Below are 25471 nucleotides of genomic sequence, written 5' to 3' on the forward strand. Positions count from 1 at the left end.
TGAGAACTACTGTCCTAATGAGTCTTACTCTGATTTCAAAATCTTATGCTTATCTTAAATCTAAAATCTTAACCAACTCAGATGCCATCTCCTTTGAAAAACCCACTCTAGTCTCACTTGTTGGTTGCAACCTCTCCTGTCAAACCTTTCCTTTTGATCTCCTTCAAAGAACACATTGTTTTACACCTCTTTAATATCCTTAGGGTCCTGCTTCTGTAGAGACTCTTGTGACACAAAGTCATGTGTTTGTATCATGTATAAACTATTGAATAATAGCAATTATATCTTTTCAGAATAATTTTGTGTTAATGTTATATAAAAACAGAGAATTGGAAGGGTAAGTTGCATTTATTTGGCCCCATAAATTATAACCTTATGTAACACATGTCAAAATTTCCACTTTAAAGTACTTCAATCTCCTTTGATGTTATTTTTTTATAACAAATAAGAAATTATGTTTTGCATTATAAACATAAAGCATTTTGCTTATATTTCCAAACAAACAACATTTTTATATAAAACATACATGAATGTTGAAGACTTCTACAATCCCAATAACAGAGGAATATATGGGCCATCAATAAGTATGAGATTGGTTGTTAAGCCACTTTGGACATCTTGATTCTCGAATTATGTTGAAAAGAGTGGGAAATATATTTATCTGAGAGTCAGTATTCAAGAAGATGAATCCCATGTCATTCAGGACCTTGGATGACTCTATCCATACTGTATTCCAAGGACTTTCTCATTATGCACATCACTGACTAGAGTTAGTGGACAGGACAGCCATTCAGACTGACAGCTCCCCAGACCTCTAAGGCCTTTGTGACAGAGACAACTGCATTGTTGATTGTGATCTTCTTGAGGCAGCCAAAGAAGGTTTTTTGCACAGGCAGTGTCAATGTTGTCAAGTTAGCTGAGAGAAGAAAAGAGAGAAACACTTAATGTATGACCTTTATGTTTAAAGTAATGAGTAGGGCAAGCATTGTATTTTAAATTTTTCTTTCTTGTAGGGGAAAAAAAAACAACCTAAAAAATTCATTTTCTCCTTCTTCCTCTCTGACTTTATGTAGGATATCCCTAAACTACATGCTAGTAAATTAAGATCAAGTTGATTTTTTTTTTGATCAAGCTGATTCTTTTAGGTCTTGAAGGAAGGTAAATCAGTGTTTTATGATTTCTGTTTTATGATTTATGAATCATAAATTATGATTATGATTAGTGCAGAAGGTCATGGAATAATTATAAAGCTGATACCTAATCTAGTTTGGAGGAGAAATAAATTCATCAGGAGAACAGAAAGATATTTCTAGACATTTAATATTTATTTTGATGATGTGTGCTAATATTTCCAGGCTCAAGGTCTGAGGGATGAGAAAACCTGAATTCAAATCCCAGTATTATGCCTAGAAACTCTGTCTCCATGACAAACCACTTAATTTCCATAGGCCTCAGTTTCTTCATCTGTACACGAGAGAGTTGGGCCAGACAGCCTCAGAGGTCCCTTCTAATTTCTATCTCTGAGAGCCCATGATCTCTTATCTTGCTTATATTTCAGCTTGCTTGAGTCTCTATTTCTGGCTCCACATTGCTCACTAGCTCACTAGTGAAGAGCTAATGACCAAAGCAGAAAGAACTCCTTTTTTTTCACTTTTCTCCTCAAATCTTCTGCTCTAATCAATATGCTAGTTAATTCAGCTTCTTATGGAGCTCCAAAAAAGCCCTTAGAGAATTGTCATAATGAGGCAGAGTGTAATAGCAGCAGTGGTTTGAACTATCAAATAAAGGGGCACCAGCATCATCATCCTGGTTTCCAAATGGGCCCATTATACTGGTATTTTGAGTCCTGGATTATAAGAAAGCCTCAAAATCTCCAACACCCACACTCTCCTAAGAAAACTAGCACACAGCTGCTCTTGGCATCTAGTCACCAATCCATAAATCTAGTAACTGTATTGGATGTGATTGTCTGAGGTTAGAAGAAAGCCTGAAGAATAGTCACCTGGAATGCCTCCCAAATACAAAGGCTGCTGGTTGCTGGCTGGCAGGATGGGCAGCTGTCCAGCTTCATAGCTGCTATCTGTGTCCAGGTCGAGCTGCAGCAAATTCTCCTTTAGAGTGACTGTGTGGGAAATGAAGCCAGTCAGTTACACTCCCCGACCTGTAGTGGGATCTCCCCATGTGTGAGTAACCACTTGAACTACAATACTAGTTTTACCTATACCTGTATTTCTTTATATATGGTTTTCAATAACTGATTCCAAATTCATCCTGATATAGAGTATAGCTCAGTGTAAACTGCTGAATTCCAGTACCCAATCCAAACAAAAAAATTATCCCATGTTAATAAGCTTGTAATTATACTTTTGTCACAGATCTCTTTAAGCTAGCAAAAAAAAAAAAAAAAGATCCTGACCTTAAACACCAAAAACAATGTCAGCATAAATTCACATTTATAGTATCTGTTTATCTGCAGAGAGGCAATATGGCATAGTGGATAGCCATCTGGCCTTGGTTCAAATTCTGATTTTGTCATTTTCTTGTTATAAATTATTTAACCTCACAGAATCCCAAGTCATTCTCTAAGTTACAGAGCAGGCACTGTCTTAATTGGTATAGGATAAGCCTGATGAGGAGCTCCCTATCCTGATGAAAACACAACGTAAAATATCTGCAGATATGTGCATTCATAAATATATGTGTATGTGTATGTATGTAGCATATATTTTATGTATATATGGATACATTTTGTATGTGTGTATATATGTATGTATTGTATGCACGTACATATTTTGCATGTATATATACATGTATGTTTTGTGCATGTGCAGGGTTTTGAAGACAGTGCCCACTATTGATAATGTCTCACATTTCTGTAGCACTTTAAGATAGATAAGGGCATTTCTCACAATAGTTCTGAGACCAAGCCAGTGCAAGAATCTGTTACCTCCATCTTCCAGGTGAGAATGCTGAAGCTCAATGAATTGTCAAAGCAATCACGAAACTTATCTCCAAAGAAAGGTCACTTTCCATAGTAGCACACTTCCATGAAATAAAATTGCCTATTGTTACTTTTCCTTTTAGCCTAAGGACTTGCTTTTTTATTGAATTTCCCTAATTATTGGCTTTAAAAGCCACCCAAAAGGTATTTTTAAAGGGAAAAACCCACTCCAACAATTACCCTAAGGAACACATAACTGATTTAGCACATGGAGAGAGTGGAGGATTTGGTATCAAAAGATCTTCATTGTAATCCTAGCTCTACAATTAATTAGGGTGTAACTTTAGACAAGTCAATTCACATTGCTAAGCTTTGTTTTCCTCAATTGTAAAACAGGAATTATAAATCTTGTACTGCCAGTTGCACAAAATTTTAATGAGAAGTCCACATAAATGTGAGCTTTTTCCTTTGAATCCATTTGCCAGGTTCAAACATTGCATTAATTTGATAATATATGGGAAACAGAATTCTTAAGTCATATGCATAAGCTAGGGTCTTAGAACAGATTTACTCTGGAACAGAGACACAGACTTGAGCTTCCTCATCGCACACTGGCATTGATGGAGTTGGTTAATTACAAACCAAATGTTTACTTCCATTAAAAAATTTGGAAATAATCCATTTTGAAATGGGAAGTCATCTTTCCTAGCATCTGTTACAATACCTGCCACAGAATGCCACTGTCCATCACACAGAGATTGGTTGGGTGTGACTGATGTCAGCATCTTACCATCCCCACTGTCCACAGTAGCAGTGACCTGAAACACATAAACACATGAAACACATAAGTACTTTTACCATTAGTTCTTCCAGGAAGAGAAGAGGCTTTCTTAGTTCTTTTCCTTTTGCCCTATTCATTTTACCAACATTTCCAAGGAACAGCCCAGGTATTGAGCATATATGAATGACTAAAAAACAATCTACAACTTGTGCTCGCTCCTCCCCCTGCATACTCTTGACTGTCCAATGCTAATGTTCAGTGAGATGTCCCAAAGAATGACCAATGATGCAGAGCAATCGTGCAGCTTTTGTCCAATCTATTAAGATGATTATTTTCAAATCTATTTAAATATTATTGGTAAATATTAATGATCAATAAGTTAGATGATAGGTCCTTTCGGAAATTTATACAGAAGCACATCTAGCTCTGCATCCATCAGCAGGTGATATTTGGTAGGCAAAAGGTGATGCTGGCTGGGGCAAATGACCTGGTGGTAGGGGTAGGCAGCTAGATAAAGATGCCAAAGTAATATTTTATATTTTTATAGTGGCTTTTCTTTGAGGATATTAAAAATGCTTTCTAGACCTTACTAATGGCACATCAAATTTTCATGTAAGGAAAACTAAGTTGATATTTACATAAAATCTGCCCACAAGTAGATGATGTGGCCTTTCCTGATAGTTTTTGTACTAAATTAAACAATATCATTATCTTCCTTCAAGTAGAGAGTTCTTGATTTTACTTGTGGTTTATTCTTTCATAATAAGAAACTCTTCCAGCTGACCCAGGACTAAAAAGAAAGATCACTATTTGCTAGGAGAGTAAGGGACCTCTTTTTTTTTTTTTTTTTTTAAACAGATGTCATTACTGGAACATTTTTCATTACATTAAATCTAAATGTGTATCTTTGAAGATTCTACTGGTTACTCCCAGTTTTGTCCTCTGTGACCAGAGCAAATCTGATTTTGTAGGCAAAATAGTTGACAACAATCATGATATCCTCCTTCCCATAAAGCTTTCTTTTTTCTGCTTAGTTCTTTAAACTGATTACTTTAGACTCTTTCACACTCCACATCCAATATCCAGTCAGATATTGACAGTTCTTCCTCCACTATCACCATCTGCTTTTCTGCACCCTAATAATAATAATAGCTAGCATTTATATATCATCTACTCGGTGCCAGGCACTAGCTCCAATAGACTGGAAATAAAGCTTGTCACTCACCTTTCCTTCTTCCATATAAACACTTAAATACTTCCCATCTTGTCCTCCAAAATGCATTAAAATTCCAGTGAGGCTTCTTGGACGAATTCCAAAGACTATTTTAAATTCCTTTCCCTGCATCCAGGAGTCATCTTTTAAAAATAAAAAGTTATAACTATTTATCAAAATGCTCAAATAATGAACTTAATAATGACTTAGAGACAAAAACTTCATTCAGTTGTTTCTTACCAAAGCTGATGTGCCCACCGTCTTGAGAGAAATATACTCCTTTCTCAAGAGGGCCACCCAAACAGGGTCTTACCCCAGAGTTTTGAGAGGGAGTATCTAAGGCCTTTCCATGCAACTTAAAGTTCCTCAGGCATCCCACAAAGCTGTTTTGGGGGAGGCTCTGCAAATGTTTGTAGAAAAAAAAGGAAGTTTAATTATAGGAAATGGATATTTCTAAACAATATGTGTACATAGAGATTAGCAAGGGGAAGGCCAAGGTTGGCTTATTAGAAAATAAGCTATGGTTGGGCTTGGTTATAGGGAAATTTCTGTTTTTTATCTTTCCATATATAGATAAAATATGTATATGCACGTGTATGTGTATATACATAAACACCATACATTTGCAATGCATATGTGCATACACACAATTATATGTAAATTTGTGCAAAACATGTTCCTACATGTAGGTGTAAATGTTATATATATATATATATATATATATATATATATATATTTATACAGATACATACATATTAACATAATATATCCTATATAGAAAGTATAACATACACAAACACATGTATACAACTGTGTATATTTTTCTACTTATAAAACACACATACCTAATAGAGAGATGGAAAGTATAGTAGGAGAAACTACTGTCTTATAATTCTTAGTCCTGCCACCTCCCTTGAAGGTACAAAGCATCTTCCAGATTTTCTTCTGATTGAGTTAAGAGTTTAATGAAAGATAATTCTAATATATGAAAAGGGGCCAATGAATTACCAAATTCTAAAAAAAACTGAACAAGTGGAAATTTGCTAAACACATCATCAAATACATCAAGTCCCAATACTTCATAAATGTCCTACAATTAAATTAGAAGGCAAATGAGGATGTCATACACCACTGGGATGTTTTGAATTATTGAAAAACACTCATTAAACCTAGTGGGTGCTTCTTGTAAAAAGAATTAAATGCAATTTACAGACATTCATTGGCACTAATCCTATTTTTGTAATGAGGTCAACAAGTAATATGGAGCATCTTATGATAGATGTTAGGATCCATCTAAAAAGATTTAATTAATAAATAGCCAAATTATAATGGGCTAAATTAAAGAGGCATGAATGATCTTAGAGATACATTGTCTATTTATTCAATCCTTTACCCAAAATAAGCACTAAATAAATGCTGGACCAGATGGAACAAACATTCACAGTCAAATAAGGGCCCATAGAGGATGTAATTCTTCCAGTAGAAGGGTTGCAATCTGAGAGAGTCAATTCTTCATTATAGGAGTTCTTCAAAGAGAGGCTCAGTGACGTCATATTTTGTGAGGGGAAAACACAGCTTCTTCTTTAAGTGTGGGCATGACTTTATTCAGGTGAACTCTGAAATCCCTTTCTACTCTGAAATTCTGCAGCCAATTTTGTACCAGCATCAGTAACAAGATACACTGTACTGGTAAGGACAGACAACTGGTTTGAGTCCCTATAGTATTGAAAAAAATGTTCTTATGACTTAACATCACTCACTGAATCAGTCTACCTTTCAAATCCACCAGGATTCAGATTCCTTATGGCTGACCACAATTTAAAATTAATTATGTAATTATAATCCCTATGGGCTGACTATAATATTAAGGGACCCAAGGTGTCTCAGCATGATGTTTTGAACCAAGTAATTATGGACAAACTATGAAGAAATCATTATTCTGTTCTTGCTGGAATTCCAGCTAGCATGGCTATCATGGAGAGATTGTTCCCTAAAGATTCACTCTGATAGGGATTGTGAGCTACTTAGGATTGAGGGATTAAAAAAAAAAAGAATCTTTTCTGGGAGTAGAGTTTGGGACTTATGGGAATTAAGTAGATTTTTTTAAACCCAGAAATCTAGAAGGAAGGCATTATATATCATGATTATATATTTATAATTCCACAGTTGGAATATTTTCATTCCCCCAAGAGTAGACGTACTCACCTTCAGTTTCACCCTGGGAGAGGCCCCCAGGAAGATCAGTGATGGTTTGAAAGGAAAGATAGAATTTCCATTCAAGCTTCCTTCCTGGACTTTTAGACCATCTATGACAAGACGGGCTTTCCTTCCCTCATGCCCAAACACAACCTTAGAGAGAAAGAAAACATTCACGGTTAGATTTCTCCTTGACTGGGTAGTTGAAGCTGAACTCTGCTACTAGTTACTAGGATCAAAAAGGAAAAAAAAAAAAAAACTTACTTTGATGGCACTTCAGGCAGCTCAGTGTTGGGACTTGCACACTATCCCTATAGTATCAAAGCTATGACTCAAACCTTAGTGTCCTGATGCCGGTTCTAGTCTCTTTTCTTTCTTTTACACTCTCATAACATTATGCTTTCTTGTAAGAGAAGCAATGATGTATGAGGACTGAGATGGATGTCAGAAAAATTGGCTTCTAGCTTCAAGTGACAAACTAGCAAGTCATTAAACCTCTTTGTGTCTCAGTTTCATCTTCAGGAAAAAGAGAGTATTGGAGTAGATGCTGTCTCTCAGAGGTGTGCTGGAAAATTTATCAATTGGTGCATCACCCCCCCCAAAATATGTATGATACACTTTAAATTTAATCTGCATTATTATTTTTCTCCATCACCTTAAGCCTAGACAATGAAGAAAACAATAAATCAAAGCCTCATTTTTAATGTTTGTTGCTTTCTGAAGAATAAATGTTTCCAAAGAAAATATAACATTGGTTCGAATTGGCTCCAGAGCACCTACATTAACATTTTGTACAATTAGAAATCAGGGGTGGCCTGATACCCTGGAAGTGCTAAGTGCTAATTATTTTCATATTATTATAAAAGGAAATAACTTCCTTCTTCTTATCGCTCACTCTTCTATGAACATATGTAAAAGGTAATATGATAAATGAGATTATGAAATCAACCAGATTGGAGCTGGGAGAAAGGATTGGGAAGCTGTGGGGAGGACATCTCAGGCATAGTACGGTTACAATTAGAAAAAGAGACTACTATATCAGTTTGCTTAGATGTAAGAATAATGATAAGCTTAAAGAAGCAGTGCAGTGGGAAGAGCTTTATATGTGGATTTAATGTTTGGGACTATGGATAGTGTGCAGATTTGGAATCTGGAAAACCTTAGTTCAAATCATACCTCCAACTATGACTATTGCAAAGAAACAATCTTTCTAAACCTTAATTTTGTCATCTAGAAAATGAGGGATCAAGCTAGATAACCTCTGAGGTTATGTGAGTAACTTCTGAGACTTAGTTTATTCACTTGTAAATTGGGGCTATCTGCTTCTTAATGTTGTTTTAAAGCAAGGTAATTTATATAAAGTACTTTGTAAAACTTAAAAGTGCTATATGAATGAATAATGAATATTATTACTATTATTATGCCTAGGGAGTTGAAAAAGGCAAGGAAGCATAGGGTAATGCAGGCCTGATCAAAATGTCTGAGGAATAAAAGTATTCATTCCATCTTGGTGCAAAATTATATGTTAAAAGTTTCTCAGTATCAAGGAAAAGTTGCATAGATACACTGTGTTAAATATTTAAAACAATGAATATATGGGAAGGTATGATACTGCCTCTTATAGGTTCTCATCAGGACCTATTCAGGAGATGGAATTACTGATTTTATTCTTCTTTTTCAAGTATACGGGATCTGTAAAGGGTGATTTCCATGGCACACATTTTTTAAGTTTTCTACTGTTAGAGCAGTTCTTACCGTGTGCCACTTCCCATCATTGAATTTCTCTTTGGTTTTCAGTCTTAGTTTCTTTCCTTCTGTCCTCAGCAAAAAGACAATGCGTCCTTTTGAAATGTAAAGCAACATCCAAGAGCTCTTGTTCCCGATAAAAAACACAAGTCCTGAAGCAGGGGAAGTTGTCTGTATGTCCACAGCAAACTGTGATCTGTAACTGAAGGAGACAAAGACCAATACTGAGTAGGAAGACTTACTGCCACTCATAAACAAAGAGAACCAAAGAGGGAGACCAGAAAGAAGCACACAGACAAGCACAATAGCATTGAAAGTCATTATATACCTAAAAAAGGAAGCCAAGCTATACATAATAAGAAATCTGCAATTTCATATACAATTTTCTTTTTCTGTTCTACTTTGTATCTGCCAATATTCATTTTATCTGGCATTCGTTAAGTTCAGAATGAAAAGAAATTTTGTTAAATTAGTAATTTGTAGAATCTTTCAGGAAACTGAAGTAGAGAGAAAACTTCCCAGTTCAATTGCTGTTATTTATTTGCTCTCCTAGGAAGTTGTCATAAAATTTTATGGTGGCTATTAGCTGGTTGCCTAATTGTATAATAAATAGCAAGGTGGAATTTTTATGCCCCTAAATATATATTAGCTTTTACATACATTCATAGAAGGGTGAGTGATAAGCAACAGGAAGTTATTTCCTTTTATGATAATCTGAATATAATTAGCACTTAGCACTTTCAGGATGTCATAAATTTTTGCAAATATTATATGATTTTATCTTCAAAACAACTCCAGGATGGACATGCTATTATTATTCTTGTATCATAGATGAGGAGATAAAATAAAGGCAGTTAGGTGGCACAAGTGGATAGAGCTGGGGCTTGGAATCAGGAAGATTCATCTTTGTGAGTTCAAATCCAATCTCAGATGCTTACTACCTATGAGACCCTGGGCAAGTCACTTAATTCTGTTTACCTCAGTTTTCTCTGCTGGAAAATGAGCTGGAGAAGAAAATGGCAGACCACTCCAATATCTTTGCCAAGAAAACACCAAATGGAGTTTTAAAACAGTAGAATACTGCTAATACTCAGTAAAGTCAGTGAAAGAACCAAATGTCTGAGATGTTATATTCTGCTGTATTGTTACTATTCTTATTAATGCAAATAATGATCACCAATGGCTCTTATATCCCTGAGGGAAAAAAGACCAGATGGAAAATTGTGTGACAGTTAAACTTTTACACCCAAATTGCCTAAGGGCTAAATTTATTGTGTGGTGTATTAAATGAGAGTAGGAAGAAAACTAAGAGAGAGCCTGTATTTAGAACAAGAAGCATAAAATATATAAAAAAAAATACCTTTGCATTTTCCTGAAAAAAAAAAAAAAGAACAATGTTGTCTTGTTAATATTTGGAGCTAAAGGAGCTGTTGTCAATCCTCTCCACATTTCAGTAAGCTGTTTTTTTTTTTTTTTTAATACCTATGGGAGAACATTGGTAGGGAATTTTGTGCTTTGTGATATACCAGGCACTCTCCACATAACACCCTAATACTTTGTATTTGTTAGAGATATAAAACCTTACTATGTTACTCTGTCTGATTTAGGACAACTAATAGTTTCCTATTTGTAAAATGGGGATAAAAATAGTGACTACCTATATTCTGAGGATGTTATGTGGAACAAGAAATAGTGTGTGTGAAATACTTCCTTATAATAACTTATTATTATGCATAATAATATGTAATATATATAATTAGAATTCATATTATATGTAATATATATAATAACTTAAAGTTTTATTGTGGTTGAGCCATTTTATTTTGTCTGACTCTTCAGAACCCTATTTGGGGTTTTCTTGGCAAAGAAAGTAAAGTGTTTTGCCATTTCCTTCAGCAACTCATTTTACAGATAAGGAAATTGAGAGAAACAGGGTTAAATGATTTGCTTAGAGTCATCCAGATAAGTATCTCAGGCTAGATTTGAACTCAGGAAGATGTGGTTTCCTGACATCAGGCTCAGTGCTCTATTTGTGGTGCCATCTAGCAGTTATTTATGGCATTCTATAAGCATCATTTATTATCATAAGGTTAACCTAGCTTTGTGAATAGCCATCCTACACAGAAAGAGTCGGAAAATGGGCTGATAACTATAGATGCCACTTATATTGGCTTAGAAATGTCTTTCTTTATAGATTGATGTGCAAATTGTTTTTTTTTTTTTTCCCAATTAGATAGTCAAAGAAGTTTCCAGGAGGGATAGTCTGAAGCGATCTACAAGAACTGGGGCAGTTTGGCTGGTTACCTTTTCCTGTAAAACTTTTATCACCACTCCTATCTCTTTCCTCTCATTCATTATGCTGCTATGTACTTTTCAAAAGCTCTAAGAACTTATTGCAATTGGGTCACTTCAGAATAAAATAAACAGACAGCAACAGAAACTTTAGAACTTATTTGTGAACATATTAACTTCTCTGTGTACATAATGTTTTGCCTCCAGGAGACAGTAAGCATACCCAATATCTAACACAGTGCCAGGAACATAATAAGCACTTAAAAACCTTTGTTGAATTAAACATAATTAAAAATTCAAACCATTCAGGGGATATAAGCCATTGCATTAGGTACATATGTAAAGTGCATTGCAAACTTTAAAGCACTATATAAATGCTATTATTGTGATTATTATTATTATAATTATTTCAATTGTAATATAATTTTATTGGCATGGGAAACTCCCCAACTCCTTCCACCAGTGCAGACTGGCACAGATTTTGCAAATTATAATCTTGGGAGAATTGTACGAGGTATGAAGAGCTAAAATTACTTGCCCAGGGTTCAAAGGCTGCCAGCATTTGTCAGAGGGAGCACCAACCTCAGTTTTTGTTAAGCTTACAATCAGTATATTAAAATGACTTGTCTTTTTGAAAACTAATTTTATAGGTGTCCTGTTAAGAATTCCTGATGACTTCTTTAAAATAGAAAAAAAAATCCTTTTCAAAAAGGCCTTTCCTCCCTTTCTTTTAGTGTGGTATTTTGGTTCACTCCTTTCTCAGTAACAGAAACATAAGTTGTCATCACAAAGAAGCCAAGATTGTTGTTGTTGGGTCTTTCAGTTTTCTTGACAAAGATATTGAAGTGGTTTATCTTTTCCTTCTCCAGTTCATTTTACAGATGAGGAAACTGAGGCTCAGTATTAAGTGACTTGCCCAATAAATGGGCAAGATAAGATTTGAACTCAGAAAGATGAGTCATCCCAATTCCAAGGCCAACCCTCTATCCACTACACCACTTAGCTGCCAAATCCTTTTTCATTGTTACCACCACAAAGAAGTCAAGATACTTGGTCTAAAAATGATCCATTTGAGAACTATCTTCCTGAAAAATAATTATTTCTCTTTGAATATAAAATTCAAGGAAGGGGAAATGTGGACTTTCTTAGAAGCAAAAAGCCATTTGGAAATGAAAAATTACAGTTCTTTTTAGATCATTCCTGTTTCCAAACTGGGTATTGGGGCTAAAGTCAGCCCTTATACAATATGTTAACATGCTTTTATTTCAAGTATGAGGAATTCACTGTAGGCATTCTTGCCATTTGTTCTTTGCACACTATCAGCTTGTTGGTCAAATAGTCCAATTCTCTTCTATTAGAATGTAAGTTTCTTGAAGGCAAAGATTTGCCTCTTCTTTGTATCCCTTGAAACACTGCCTAGAACAGTGTTTAATAAATGTTTGTTGTTTGATTAAAGAGGGAAGTCCTTTTTCCTCCCTTCTCATTAAATAATTCTGAAGAGCCCTCTCTATTCCTCCCATTTTAGGGCTTTGAGAATCATGGTTGAAGTGAATTGAATTGAGTTGTAATAAAACAAAATTTCGAAGCATTATACCAATACCTGTCTTTCAGCATATGCTTAGGGAATGTGTAGATCAAGTGGCTAGTGGGACTGTCCCCAAACCGATAAGCTCCTTTAGAAACCTGAGACTGAGGTGATTCAATGCAGTGCTGGGTGTTTGTCTGAATCTCTTTCTTCATCAGAGGGGCAGGACGCATATCTTCTTGTAGCTGCACAAAAGGATGGGGGGGGGGGAAGTTAGAAATTATGATTAAGGTAAGATATATTGGTCATGTAGCTTTTACATTTATTTAATCATGATTTTCTCATGCCATCTAGGAAAGCAATGACTGACCATGCTAGGATTAGAATTCATAAAACCCTTGGGTTTCTGGGCTGACATTTAGTCCACTAAACCATGCTCCTTTTTTTCTGCAGATATTTATAGCATGAAATTAGAATCACAACTAATGGGATGTGTTGCTATACTTTGCCACCTGACTTCTCTCTATCTATTAAAGGCATTGCCTTTTTCCCAGTATCAAAACTCAAAACTACAGTCATTCTGGATCCTTCATTTTCTCTCTCTTCCTCATACAATCAGGAGCCAAGCCCCAATGAATCTCCCCAATTTCTCCCCCACGAAAGTTAATGCAGTAACAATATGGCTATTGCTGTAAAAATAACAATAATCCAGTCACGCATTTATATAGCATTATAGATGTTGCCAAATACTTTCCTTATGACAACCTAATTTACAAATGAGGAAACAAAGTTAAAGCATTTCTATGTGTCAGAGAGAGAGAGACAATTATCCAAAATCCCATTTTAAACTCTATTAATTGAGAGGAACATGATTGACTCAGGTCCCATAATTATATGGATTATAATTCAGGTTTCCTTGCTAAACTCATAATCTAGCACCGGGCCCACTGTGGGGCTCTCATTCTCTCATGTGGGGTGTAAAGTAGGTCATTAACTTTCTAATCTCTGTTAGCATCTAGGCAATAAATGAAAACACTTGAATCTCTAGCAGAAGAAGCTAGCTGGATGGCCAGAATGCATACCCTATCAATGTTGAATGTCCTTGGTGTGCTGATCTTTGCTGAATTTTTCAGCAGCATTAGAAAAGGTGGCTTGTTTAAATTGCAGGCCCCTAGGGACACCGTCTCCTTTTCCCTCCGAGTATGACTGACTAAATTGAGAACTTCAGGACTCTGGGCTAATCTGGAAAAAAAGAGAAAGAAAAGTAAATTTCTCTAAATCACCTTGGATAATGCTCACATACAAAGTACCAGGTACATTTACTCCAAAGCAGGGCTTCTTGCATGATTTTGGATCATGAGTCCCTGTAACAAACTGGTTAAAACTATGGATCTCTTTCTGAGAATAATATTTTTTGAATGCATAAAATAAAATATATAGGATTATAAAGGAAACCAGTTAGGTTGAAATATAATTAGAAAAATATAATTAGAATTTAGAAAAAATGGAAAAATATAATTAGAAAAATTAGGAAACTATCGAAAAATTTATGGCCACTTTCCCCTCCTCTCTGCCTCTTCTATGGTCCTTCCCTTCTTTCTCCCCAATCCACTCAATTAAGAAGCCCTGCTCCAAAATTTCTTCAAATCTGAAAACTTATTTAGGAACTTAAATCCCCAGGTATATTGCTTCAAAAATACTCATGTTTATACAAAAGTCAACTTAACATGTTATGCATCTGAAGTGTAAAACCTAATTGTTGTTGTTCATGTCTAACTCCTCATGATTCCATGGACTTGGCCATGTGATTTTCCTGAAAAAGATACTGATGTGGTTTCCTTCTCCAGTGTGTCCCCATTTTACAGATGAGAAACTGAGGCAAATTGGGATTAAGTGACTTGCTCAGGATACACAACTAGTAGGTGTCTGAGGTTTTCTGACTCCATGCCCAGGGTTCTCTCCACTGTACCACCTAATTGCCCTAAGATATAAACTCATATAAAAACATTTTATGGGAATTTTATGTTTGTTTGTTTTTTCAGAGTTTGAAGAATATACCTTTATTTCTCCACCCTGTCTTCCATTTTCATTTTGTCCCTTGACAATCAAGAAGATAAAGTTCATTGAATTACACAGGCTAATACAGATTATCTGGTTCCCGATGTCAGTCTCCCTGTTGGGCTACATAACGTCAAGAGCATTGTAGTAAAGTGAGCTGCTGAAGGAGCTGAGTGAAATCTCAAAAGAAAGGAAGTTCTGGGAAGAGTGGACTCTCCAAAAGGAGCTGTGAAAGGATGCCCTCATCTCTCAGCAGAGAAATGGAATCCTGAACATCAAGGAAGAAAGGAGAAGGGAAGGGGCCAATTCAAGGGATATCTTGCACACTCAAGTCATGAATACATAGGTCACATCCCTCCTGGAAAAAAAACTGCTTGCGTGTTCATTGTGTGCTTTTGTTTTTCAGACATTTGTATAGCATATAAACAGAGATATTTTAGATGTTTGGATTTTATGACAAGCATGAAGAAGCCCATGTTTAGAATTCTGGCTCCATAAATAGGCCTCGTCACCTATGGGCAAAAACTAAATATAACTCACTTTAAAATGTGAAATAATAGTATTTTCCCACTTGAATCTCAATGATTAAAAATTTATAAAACCACATACCTCTGGAAAAATGCATTAGTGATACATCCTTCAAAGTCACTCCCACCAAAGCGTAGGGATTGCTCTGAGTCTGGGAATGTCGGTAATCTTTGGTTATCTCTTAGGGTCTTGTCATCAATCAGAAGTCTTAGTCTGGGAAGATAATGATGATGATGATGAAGATAATGATGATGATGATGATGACTAATATTTATATGGTGTTTACATTCCAGGTACTGTGCTAAGTGCTTTACAATTATTTTCTCATTTGATCTTCACAAAAATCTTGGGAAGTGGGTGCTAATATTATCTCCATTTTACAGAAGAGAAAGCTGAGGCAAACAGAAGCCAAAGATTACATAACTACTACATGTCTGAGGCTGGATTTGCACTGAGGCCTTCCTGACTCCAGGCCTGGTAATCTACACACTGTGCTAGACAGCTTCTTTAATGAAAATAAAATGTGCTAGAAAAGAAACTGAACCAACATACTGATTTTGATCTTTGACATATTCAAATTCTTTACAGAAAATAACCTAGTAATCAATCTATTCTATAACTTTTGTCACTATTTTTTTTCTTTATGAGAAAATTAATACATAAAATTGAAGGAACTTCTATACTCCAAAGCAAGATCATAGCAGAATCAAGAATAGAATGTGTTTTAAAAAGATAATGATAAAGTTGTGATGTGATTGATATAGAGGACTCTCCAATGAAGAAATTCCTTCTACTAAAACATGTTGGCCCCTTTTCTATAATATATAGCCTAAAGAGACTTCCCTAGAGTATTGACAGATTAAGTGACCTGCCCAGGTTCATACAGCCAATATGAGTCACAGGAAAGACTTGAATGCAAGGCTTCTGATTTTTTATATAACTACAAAACAGATACCTCTATGACTCTTATAAAAAAAATCAGAAAACGTGGTTAACTCCCTGATGAAAGGATTTAAAAAGATTAAATCAACATTTTTCATTTTTTTTTTTCCTACTACAGATGTCCTATTCTGATGCTTCTCTAAGCTGGGGTGTGGAGATGATTCTCAAAGACCAGTGTCCATATTTACATATCACAAGTTTACATATCCCATCTATTAGATGGGAAAGCCTTAGAGGTCCGTAATGGACTCTCTCCTTGTTGTTGGAAGACCAACCTGCCTAATTCTGGAGAGACTCATCACTACAAGGTTGGCCAGTAAGTGACAGGTTTTCAGAGTCACAGCCAACTCATGAAACCATTTAGTAAGAATTGAAAGGATCATTTTGTACTGTTTAAAGAAGCTGTTACATTGACAAAGATCAGAGATATCTTGGATTCTTTTCCTCCAGTACAAATGCATATGTACTTACCCAGTATGATCTTTTATTATAGATACATAATGTAGTAAACCATCCATATACGTCTGGGGAGATTTCAAAATAGTATAATCTCTAGAGCTTAATTCTATGTGACCATTTTCCAGAGAGATTTGTAGGGTATATGTCTGAAAACAACAAAAACCCCACACCATTACCAATGGTAATATTCATTTAAATATTAATATTATTTTACATACCAAATTCATAACCAAAATTTTTTCTGGGGAAATGACTGCAAAATGTTCATAGATAGCATGGATTTTTCTGAGCCATTTTAAAAGACAAGCTCTATGGGTTTAAAGATAGGTCGTTTATTCCTCCTTTTTGCCCCCCCTCAAAATATTTAGCATTTCTAATATTGTACAATGATAGGAATCAGTACTCCTAAAGCCACCTCTTCAAGGTTTGTGGGCACAGAGACCAAAAGGAGCTTAAGCAACAGGATTTATGAGGAGTGAAGCACTGTGGAGGGCCTTGAATATAAAGGAAGAAAAAAAAAGTTGCTCTTTACTTCAAGGAACAAAACTCTGGAAGAAGTCACCATATAGGAGCTACAAGGAGCAGCAGTCTGTTCCTAATTTAGAGTTTTGACAGCTCAATAGGGAAATTTTATAAAAAATGCTAGAACTTTATAAAAGTTCATGATGTATAAGGCTTCACAGAACACATTTACATATTTACATCAGCTAAGTTGATCAATTATCATTAAATCAATAAATATTAAGTGGCTACTATGTGTCAGAGTTTAGTTAAGGGCTGATCATTTAAAAAGAGGTAAAATGCTTTGCATGTTATTAACTCATTGATCCCCACAACAATTCTAGGAGGTAGGTGGTGTTATCCCCATTTTACAGATGAGAAATCTGAGGTTTGCTCAGGGTCACACAGTTATTAAGTGTCAGAGGAGGGATTTGAATGTAACTCTTCTTAACTCCGGGTCTCATGTTCTATTATCCACTGTGCCACCTAATTTCTAGTGTCCTCTGAAGTTACGAGGCTTATATTAGCTCAAAATAAGTTACCCAGCTAATTGTAGAGTCCAACAATATGGATCTATATGAGAAGTCTGCCTACTTCCTCCCTTTGGTCCTTCCAGGAAAGTAAATGCTTCTTATTACATCCATGATCTGGAGATCATTACCATAATAATAGCTAATATTTATATGATGGCTTGGTAATTGTTCCCACATAAATGGCCTCAGTTTAATCCTTACAGCAACCCTATAAGGTGGTTAGCAAAAAGCATTTTCTCTATTTTGCAATTAAAGAAACAGACTCAAAAGTTTTAAATGATTTGTCTGAAGTCACACAGCCAGGAATTAGTGGATCCAAGACTCTAAACCAAAGTTTCTGACTCCAAGACCATTGTTCTTTTGTGGGGATTCTTTTAAATATATATTTTTTTTCCTTAGGGGCCCAAAATGTCTAGCTGTACCACTGAAAACAATAATAATTTATTTTTATCTTAATTGAAGTCTTTCCATGAATATGCACAATAAAGAACTGTGTATTACCTAAGTATTTAATTTTTTACGAATTGATTTCTTTTAGATCTAGGTCTGAAGACCTCGGTCTCATTTTGTTGTTAAAAAACATAACATTGACTGTATTAGGTTAAAAAAGTAAGCACAACAGGGGATTGCTCAAAATGGGCATTTAATCTATGTTTAGTGCGTGCTGGGGAATAAACATATTGTGTTTGCTGACCAAAGCTTGTTTCCATCAACATTCTTTGGGGCTGGATTATAAAATGATTGCATATTTAATGTAAATATCATTTTCCTTACCCCTATTTGGTGTCTTAATAATATGCCATGGGGTTGAAAGGTCTGAAATCCAAAAGAAGACTGGAAGTTGTTGGGATCTGGCAGCCCCACGTTAATGAAACTTATCTGTCCTTCTCTGGAAAATGATGCTGTTCTTACAAGCTGAAACACAAAGAGAGAATTGGTCACTGGCATCTTAGGCAATATACTATTAAAATTAAAATACAATATTACAGCTGATTGTTTTTGCATCCCACCTTTAGTCACATGGCCTATCAATTCTGGCTGAAGTGATGTGTATAGTTTGATATCTATTCAGTAACTTTAAAAAGAAATGAGAGATGTTCTATAGCAATCTAATAGGTCAGCCATCTTTATATTCTCAAGAATATATTTTGTATATTTTTGTCTTTCCTAAGCACTTTATGCATATATAGTTTTAAAAAATATTTCATTTTCTTCAAAACATGTATTAAATTTTTAACATTCATTTTTTAAAATTTTGATTTCCAAATTTTCTCCTTCCTTCCTTCCCCTACCTCCCTTATTGAAAAGGTAAGCAATTTGATACAGGTTATACATGTGCAGTCATACAAAACTTATTTCCGTATTAGTCATGCAGTGAGAGAAAACACAAACAAACAAATGACAACAAAAAAAAAAAACCCGAAGAAAAATAAAGTATGCTACAGTCTACATTCAGACTTTATTAGTTCTTTTTTTGGGGGGGTAGATAGCAATTTTTATTATGAGTCCTTCAGAACTGTTTTAGATCATTGTATTGCTAAAAAGTAGCCAAATCATCAATAGGTGATCATCATTCAATATAGATTAGTTATGAATATAACTTTATATACATATAGCATATGTATATACTTTATATACTTTATAAATGCATGGGGAATGAACTGTATACTCTGTGCACACTATGTGATTCTGTAATCTAGAAGTTTGAGCCTACAGGCTGCACACTACCTTAAAACTCCCAAGTATAACAGAACCAGATTAAAATGTAGTTGGGAAATGTTAAATGAGATAAATAAAAATGTAATATAACTTAGATAATGCTAATCTGTGATTTTCTACGTCAATATGTAGCTTTTGGGGAATCCATTTCTATTTGAGTCTGACATTACTGATTATAATCCAATGGCATTTTACTATGATCCATAAAAAAAATCATGAGATTAAAATTCCATGAATACAAAAAATAAATTGGTCTAGTAGTTGCAAAGGGCTGGAATCCTTAGATTCATAGGATTTTAATAGCTGAAAAGAAATTTAGAAATGATTTAATCCAATTGCCTCATTTTACAGATAGAAAAACTGGGGTCCATGGAGTATTGCCCAAAGTTACAGATGGTGACAGAATTAGTACTAGAGCCCAGGTCCCATGGAACTCTTCATAACAGTGGAGTCATGAAACAACTCTCCAAATTACCTTCCAGTCTTCTGAGCACTTTTTGGTGACTCCTACAGTATCATTCAACCTAACAACACCAATGGTTTTCTTTAGATTTTTCATGCAGCCTCGGAAGGCAGGAGTGGATATGTTAAACCTGTTTTAGGAAAGAGAAAAAGGGAATTAGTTGGCATTCCCATTCCATTTAAGTGTCATAGTTCATAATTACAATATTTTGTACTTGGTAGTGGTAAGCCAGTGAGTAATTAGGTAGGGTTGGCAAAAGAAAGACTTCTGAAGAACTAATAAAATTACTTCTTTCTGAGGGAAGGACACTGATGGCAATTAATTTAACCTTATAGCCTCACCTACTGTGGAGGTCCTGGGTAGCCCCATCTTGCTGTGTCTACTCAGAAATCCAAATTATGTCAAAATTCTGAGGTTAAATTTCTCCTATAAATCTGTCCATGGCCCACACCATCTTGACTGAACTCCTTTTGGGTTAAGTCCTCCAAGGCACTTTGTCTCGTGGTCTCTTTCTCCTTCTAGCTTCCCTATGCCTCAGAGTATCATCCCTCTCATCCCCCCATCATGCCTTGTGTCTTTCTCCTTCTTGTAGCAAACTCTTTTAGAATAGTGAATCCTTTTAGGACTTAGTCTGCCTGTCAATGGAGTATTCCTCCTGGAGAATTTCCTTTCTCCTGGTTAATTGTGAGTTCCACTGGGGAACTTGTCTTTTCCAATGTTAATTGTTAAAAAAAAAACAAAAAACCCTTTCCTTGATGCTCTCCCCAAACTATTTCATATTCACTACTACTGGTGTCCATTATATCTCTTCATTTTGTCTGTCATCTCTTCTCATAAATAAATCTACCTTTTTTGCCAAAGAGAATGGCCATTATGAGTTCTTCACATGACCAAACACCATCATTTGGTTCTGAACATCAATTCTCAACATTTGGTGCTAAACCCCAAACACATCAGTAGTACTTTTCAATTCACATTGGCTACAAGGAGTTTTAGCTCTATCCTCATGAAGACCTCACAAAGTAGTCAAAATATACAGAATTAAAAAAAACAGGAGTTAAGAGACTGATTTATTTGTGACAAATGGAAAGCCTACTTTAAGTTCTTATACCTGTGTTTCTAGTATTTAAAATGAATGAAGACACTAGAGGAATATCGGATTTAGAGCTGGGATATACTCTTAAGGGGATCAATATCAATTTATTCTTTTTTACTAATGAGGAAATTAAAGTCTTAAAAATCAACTTGTTGGTGATCACAAAGATAGGGGGGTTGGCTAATACAACAAGAAGTGAGAGAAGCAGAGCACCAAGAAGCGGTAGATATTTGAATTTTGATGTTTTAATGATGAGAAGTTGATTTTGTGTGGGAGGAGAGAAATAGAACCACAGCTGGAAAACTGAGACAGAAGAAGCTTCCATACTCTCTACAACAGCTCCTATGACAAAGGAGCAGCCTTAGTCATTTGCATTTGTATTTGGCTTCCAATCTGAATTTAGGCAGAGCTGCCTGAAGCTAGGTAAAATGCATGGATTTCCAAAGCAAATGATCAGCTAAGAAAAACATAAAGCAGATTTCTTTATGAATTTCTTAAGTTGCTCACTTTTCTAGATGGAACTGCTTTTGTATCATTTTTTCTTTACTCATTATGAGCAGCTGAGTTGCATGTAATATGTATGAAGTGAAATCATTAAAAAGAAAAAAGAGGAAACAAATATTCATCAGGCTGCAGACTTTTAAAAAATAAAATGCCTTTTTTGCCTCAGATCTAGGGAGAAGAATGATTTTTTTCTTGCAGTTTGTCTAATAGTTATACATATTTTCAGCTTAATAAACTCTCTTTGATCTTTAAGAGGTTTTAGGTAGGAGACAGTTTACCCCAAAGAGCTATTATGGAAACAAACAAGTATCTAGAATTGGGGGGAGAGGATCTGCTTCTATGCTCATCTTGGCCACTCACTAGTAGTGCTATTCCTCATCTCTAAAATGGAGAGAATAATACCCACAAATTCCCACCAAGGAGGGTTGATGTAGTGATGTCTACAAAGTGTTTTGTAAACAATAAAGAGCTATATAAATTCTGCTATTATTGTTGTTGGTCATCGAATCAATGTGTCAAAGGAGAGATTGGTTGCCAGTCATGGAGGAACCATTTCACTTCTCCCCTTTGTACATTCTTTAATGCTGATACCTTTTTACATAGTGCTTCTGATCTCGTGGAAGTACACTGTGTGAACATTTAACTACATTTTGGATATCTGGGCACACTCTCATGATTGACTGTGCCATCCATACAAGGAATGAGAAATATTAGGGCTGATTATTAGCTCTTCCTACTTTATATCAGGCATAGGTTTGATGAGGTAATTATAAGAACAAAGGATGTATATCCAGGGCTTTTAAGGTTTATAAGGTATACACATAGATATAACACATACACACATATATACATATATCCCTGCAAGGTGCTTATTACTATTATTGTATGAAAAAGTATATATATATATATATATATATATATATATATTATGTGTTAAAAGCTCATAAGATCTATGTATACATATATATGATATATACCCATGTGCATATATATATATATACATATATATATACATGTATGCACACACACACACACATATACACACATACACACGCATAACAACAAAGTAGCTAAGTTGGGTCTGGAATCCAGAAGATCCCGGTCAAATCTGACCTCAGACATTTACTAGCTGTGTCATCTTGGACAAGTCACTAAACCCTGCTTGCCTCAGTTTCCTCATTTGTAAAATATGTTGGAGAAAAAAATGGCAAATCACTCCAGTAATTTTGTCAAGAAAATCTCAAATCTCAGATGTGACTGAAAATGACTAAACCAAAAAATAATGTGTGTGTGTGTGTGTGTATATGTGTATATTCTCATGAAATTGTAATAAACAGCTTTCAGAGTATTGAGCACATAGCAGGTACTCAAAAATACTTCTTAACTGACTTTACCAGCCTCAGTCTCTTCATCTGTAAGAAAGGATGGATAGTAGCTCCCTTACAAAGTTGTGTGAGATAATATTTGTAAAGCATTTTGCAAACCTTAAAGGGCCATGTGAATCTAGCTATTATTATTCTGACTTATAACATTACAGAGGTAGAAAGGCCCCAAAGGCTAACTAGTCCAATTTATTTCTGAGTAAGAATCTCACTTCAAAATCCTTGACAAGCTTTTGCTTGAAGACTTCTAGTAAGAGGGAACCCACTTCCTCCAAACACTTTTGGATGGCTCTAATTGTTTGAAAGTGCTTCCTTATGTGAAGCCTAAATTTGCCTCTTATAGCTTCTATTTATTGACTGTTCCTGGGTTTGTCCTTTGGGACCAAACAGAATAAACTTAATACCCAATACAAGACAATCCTTTTAATATTTGAACACAGTGATAATTACTTAAGTCCTCTCTGGGATAAGCATTCAGTTCTTTCAATTGATTCTCATATGGTCTGATGACCATGAGACCCTGGACTGTATTCAAATGCTTCTTCTGCAATATACCAGACATATGATCATAGGAAAATCATCCAATTTCTGTGAATTTAATTTCTTCATCTATAGATGGAGTTGTAAATACTAGTAGTACCTTCCTTTACAAGTTTGTTGTGAAGAGCCCAAAATAATATATGTAGAAAAAGTGCTCTGCAAACTTTAATGGGCTTCAAAAATTTCAGGTATAATAATAATAATTATTATTATTATCATTATCCTGGTTGGCCTTTGGATGTTCTTTAGCTTATTAATAACTTACTAAATATGACATTTAGAACTAAATGCAATTGCTCCAGATGTTATCTGAAAAGGCTGGAATACAATGAGAATATTGCACCTTATGTTCTGGATATTCAATGTAGTCTAATTTATATCATCTCCCTGGTTACATTGTTGATTCAATTGAGCTCACAATCCACTAAAACCTCCAAATCTTTTTCACAGGCAGTCAAGCCACAAGTCCTTCATCTTGAGGAGTTGACTTTTTTCAAACCAAGTGTATGGCTTTACATTAATTCCAATTAAACTTAGTCTTACTATTGGCTAGTGTTGTAGACTGAGGGATCTGCAAACTATGGCCCACAAGCCACATATGGCTTGAAAACAGTATATTCAGAAATTTAAAAATCATTCACAGCTCATGGGCCATAAAAAAAATAGGGGTCAGAGTATGGGCTGCCAACCTCTGCTCTAGAATATCAAGCTTTTTTTTGGATACAGACAGTCATCTATTGGATCAGTTACCTTTAGGTCATCTGCAAATTAGTTAAATACCAAGAATATTTTTATTCAAGTCAACAGACATTTAGGATACTGCTATTCTAAAGCTCTTTTCTAGTAGAAACTACTAGCTTGAAACCTCATGCTCTTTTTTTTTCCTTTTTGGTAATATTTTTAATAATATAGAGTTTGGGGGAGAGATAATCACTTAACATTTGGACTGACCCTATGTAGTAGTCTACAGGCCCTTGCTAGTATACTTTCACTAGTGAAAATTATATGATTCACTTTCTTTGAAACCTTATCTCTTAATGATGCTGGTGTTAATCCAGTTCAGTTGCAAATCACTCAGCAGACTATTGCTTTATCTTCTATTTTCTGCTCTCTGGTGCACTATAAAGAACAAGCAACCTTAAAGTAGTCTATTTAATTGAATAAAGGTCAAGATTATGCAGAATTTAGAATTTATACTTGAGTATCATGAAAACATTATGCATATCTACTTGATTTTAAAATTTTCTCATTCTGAGGTTCTTAGAGGTAACCTGACAGCTCAAAACTTGTCCTATTAATATAGAGAATTCTTTTTTTCACAAAGTGCTATGAAAACCTTGGCAGGAATTAGAGGAGAAGTTGCCTCTGCCAAATGCCTAAATGAAATATATAAGAACAATGCCTGGTAATCTTCCATAGAGTTTACAAACTGGAAAAAATTCCAACCAGCTTCAAATATTACCCAACGAGTCTGAACTTCAACAGCAAAGAAACTATCCCTGGCTTAATCATTGGACAGCTCACAAAGAAAGACTTTGCCTGACTTGCTTTCTTTCTATAGTGAATCTCATGATTCACTAATGAGATCATGCAGGTAGAATACTTTTTAAACCTTTAAAAAGTGGTAGGTAAATGTGAGCTATTGTTATTTTTATTATGTACTTCCTTTGTAAGTGGGCTTTTTCCATTCAGACTAGTTGTCCAATTCAAGTTCAGAAGGCTGTGTCCACAGCAGAGGAAGTACATGAAGTTTGGACACTATTAGTGCTTTGAGATGCACAATTTCTTTTCTATTTCTTTTGTGAAAAAGAAATGTAATAGACAGACATTAATTAAGTAAAGACTTCAGAAAACAATCTTTTTCCCTTACTTGTCTCGGAGTGAGATTGGAATTCCTCCAAGATAATATGTGTTGAAATTGAAAATTTTACCCGGAACTTCAATGAGTGTTTGATTCACAGTTACTCGTAGAATGTTTTGCATTTTCCCCATCCTGATTGTAATCTGAAATGAACATGAGATGTTAATCAGCAAATGGCTAAAGAAATACAC

The 25471-nt window shown here is 35.1% G+C and overlaps 1 protein-coding gene across 3 annotated transcripts in view; it reads right to left on the reverse strand.

The window, feature by feature from the left end:
* Positions 1-329: 329 nt before the first annotated feature.
* Positions 330-25471, reverse strand: part of LAMA3 (laminin subunit alpha 3) — a 310601-nt gene continuing 285459 nt past the window's right edge. For all 3 annotated transcript variants that reach the window (XM_031946523.1, XM_031946522.1, XM_031946524.1), the window contains 14 exons: positions 25290-25423; positions 19910-20027; positions 18490-18630; positions 16694-16827; positions 15362-15493; positions 13777-13936; positions 12770-12939; positions 8887-9079; positions 7141-7284; positions 5176-5335; positions 4948-5078; positions 3666-3759; positions 2003-2122; positions 330-916 (listed from right to left, as the gene is read on the reverse strand). In XM_031946523.1, coding sequence (XP_031802383.1) covers positions 771-916; positions 2003-2122; positions 3666-3759; positions 4948-5078; positions 5176-5335; positions 7141-7284; positions 8887-9079; positions 12770-12939; positions 13777-13936; positions 15362-15493; positions 16694-16827; positions 18490-18630; positions 19910-20027; positions 25290-25423 — 1977 coding nt within the window. In that variant the 3' untranslated portion in view covers positions 330-770. The remainder of the gene's footprint in view (positions 917-2002; positions 2123-3665; positions 3760-4947; positions 5079-5175; positions 5336-7140; positions 7285-8886; positions 9080-12769; positions 12940-13776; positions 13937-15361; positions 15494-16693; positions 16828-18489; positions 18631-19909; positions 20028-25289; positions 25424-25471) is intronic.

The sequence above is a fragment of the Sarcophilus harrisii genome, chromosome 1 (genome assembly GCF_902635505.1).
Source record: "Sarcophilus harrisii chromosome 1, mSarHar1.11, whole genome shotgun sequence".
Classification (NCBI taxonomy): Eukaryota; Metazoa; Chordata; class Mammalia; order Dasyuromorphia; family Dasyuridae; genus Sarcophilus; species Sarcophilus harrisii.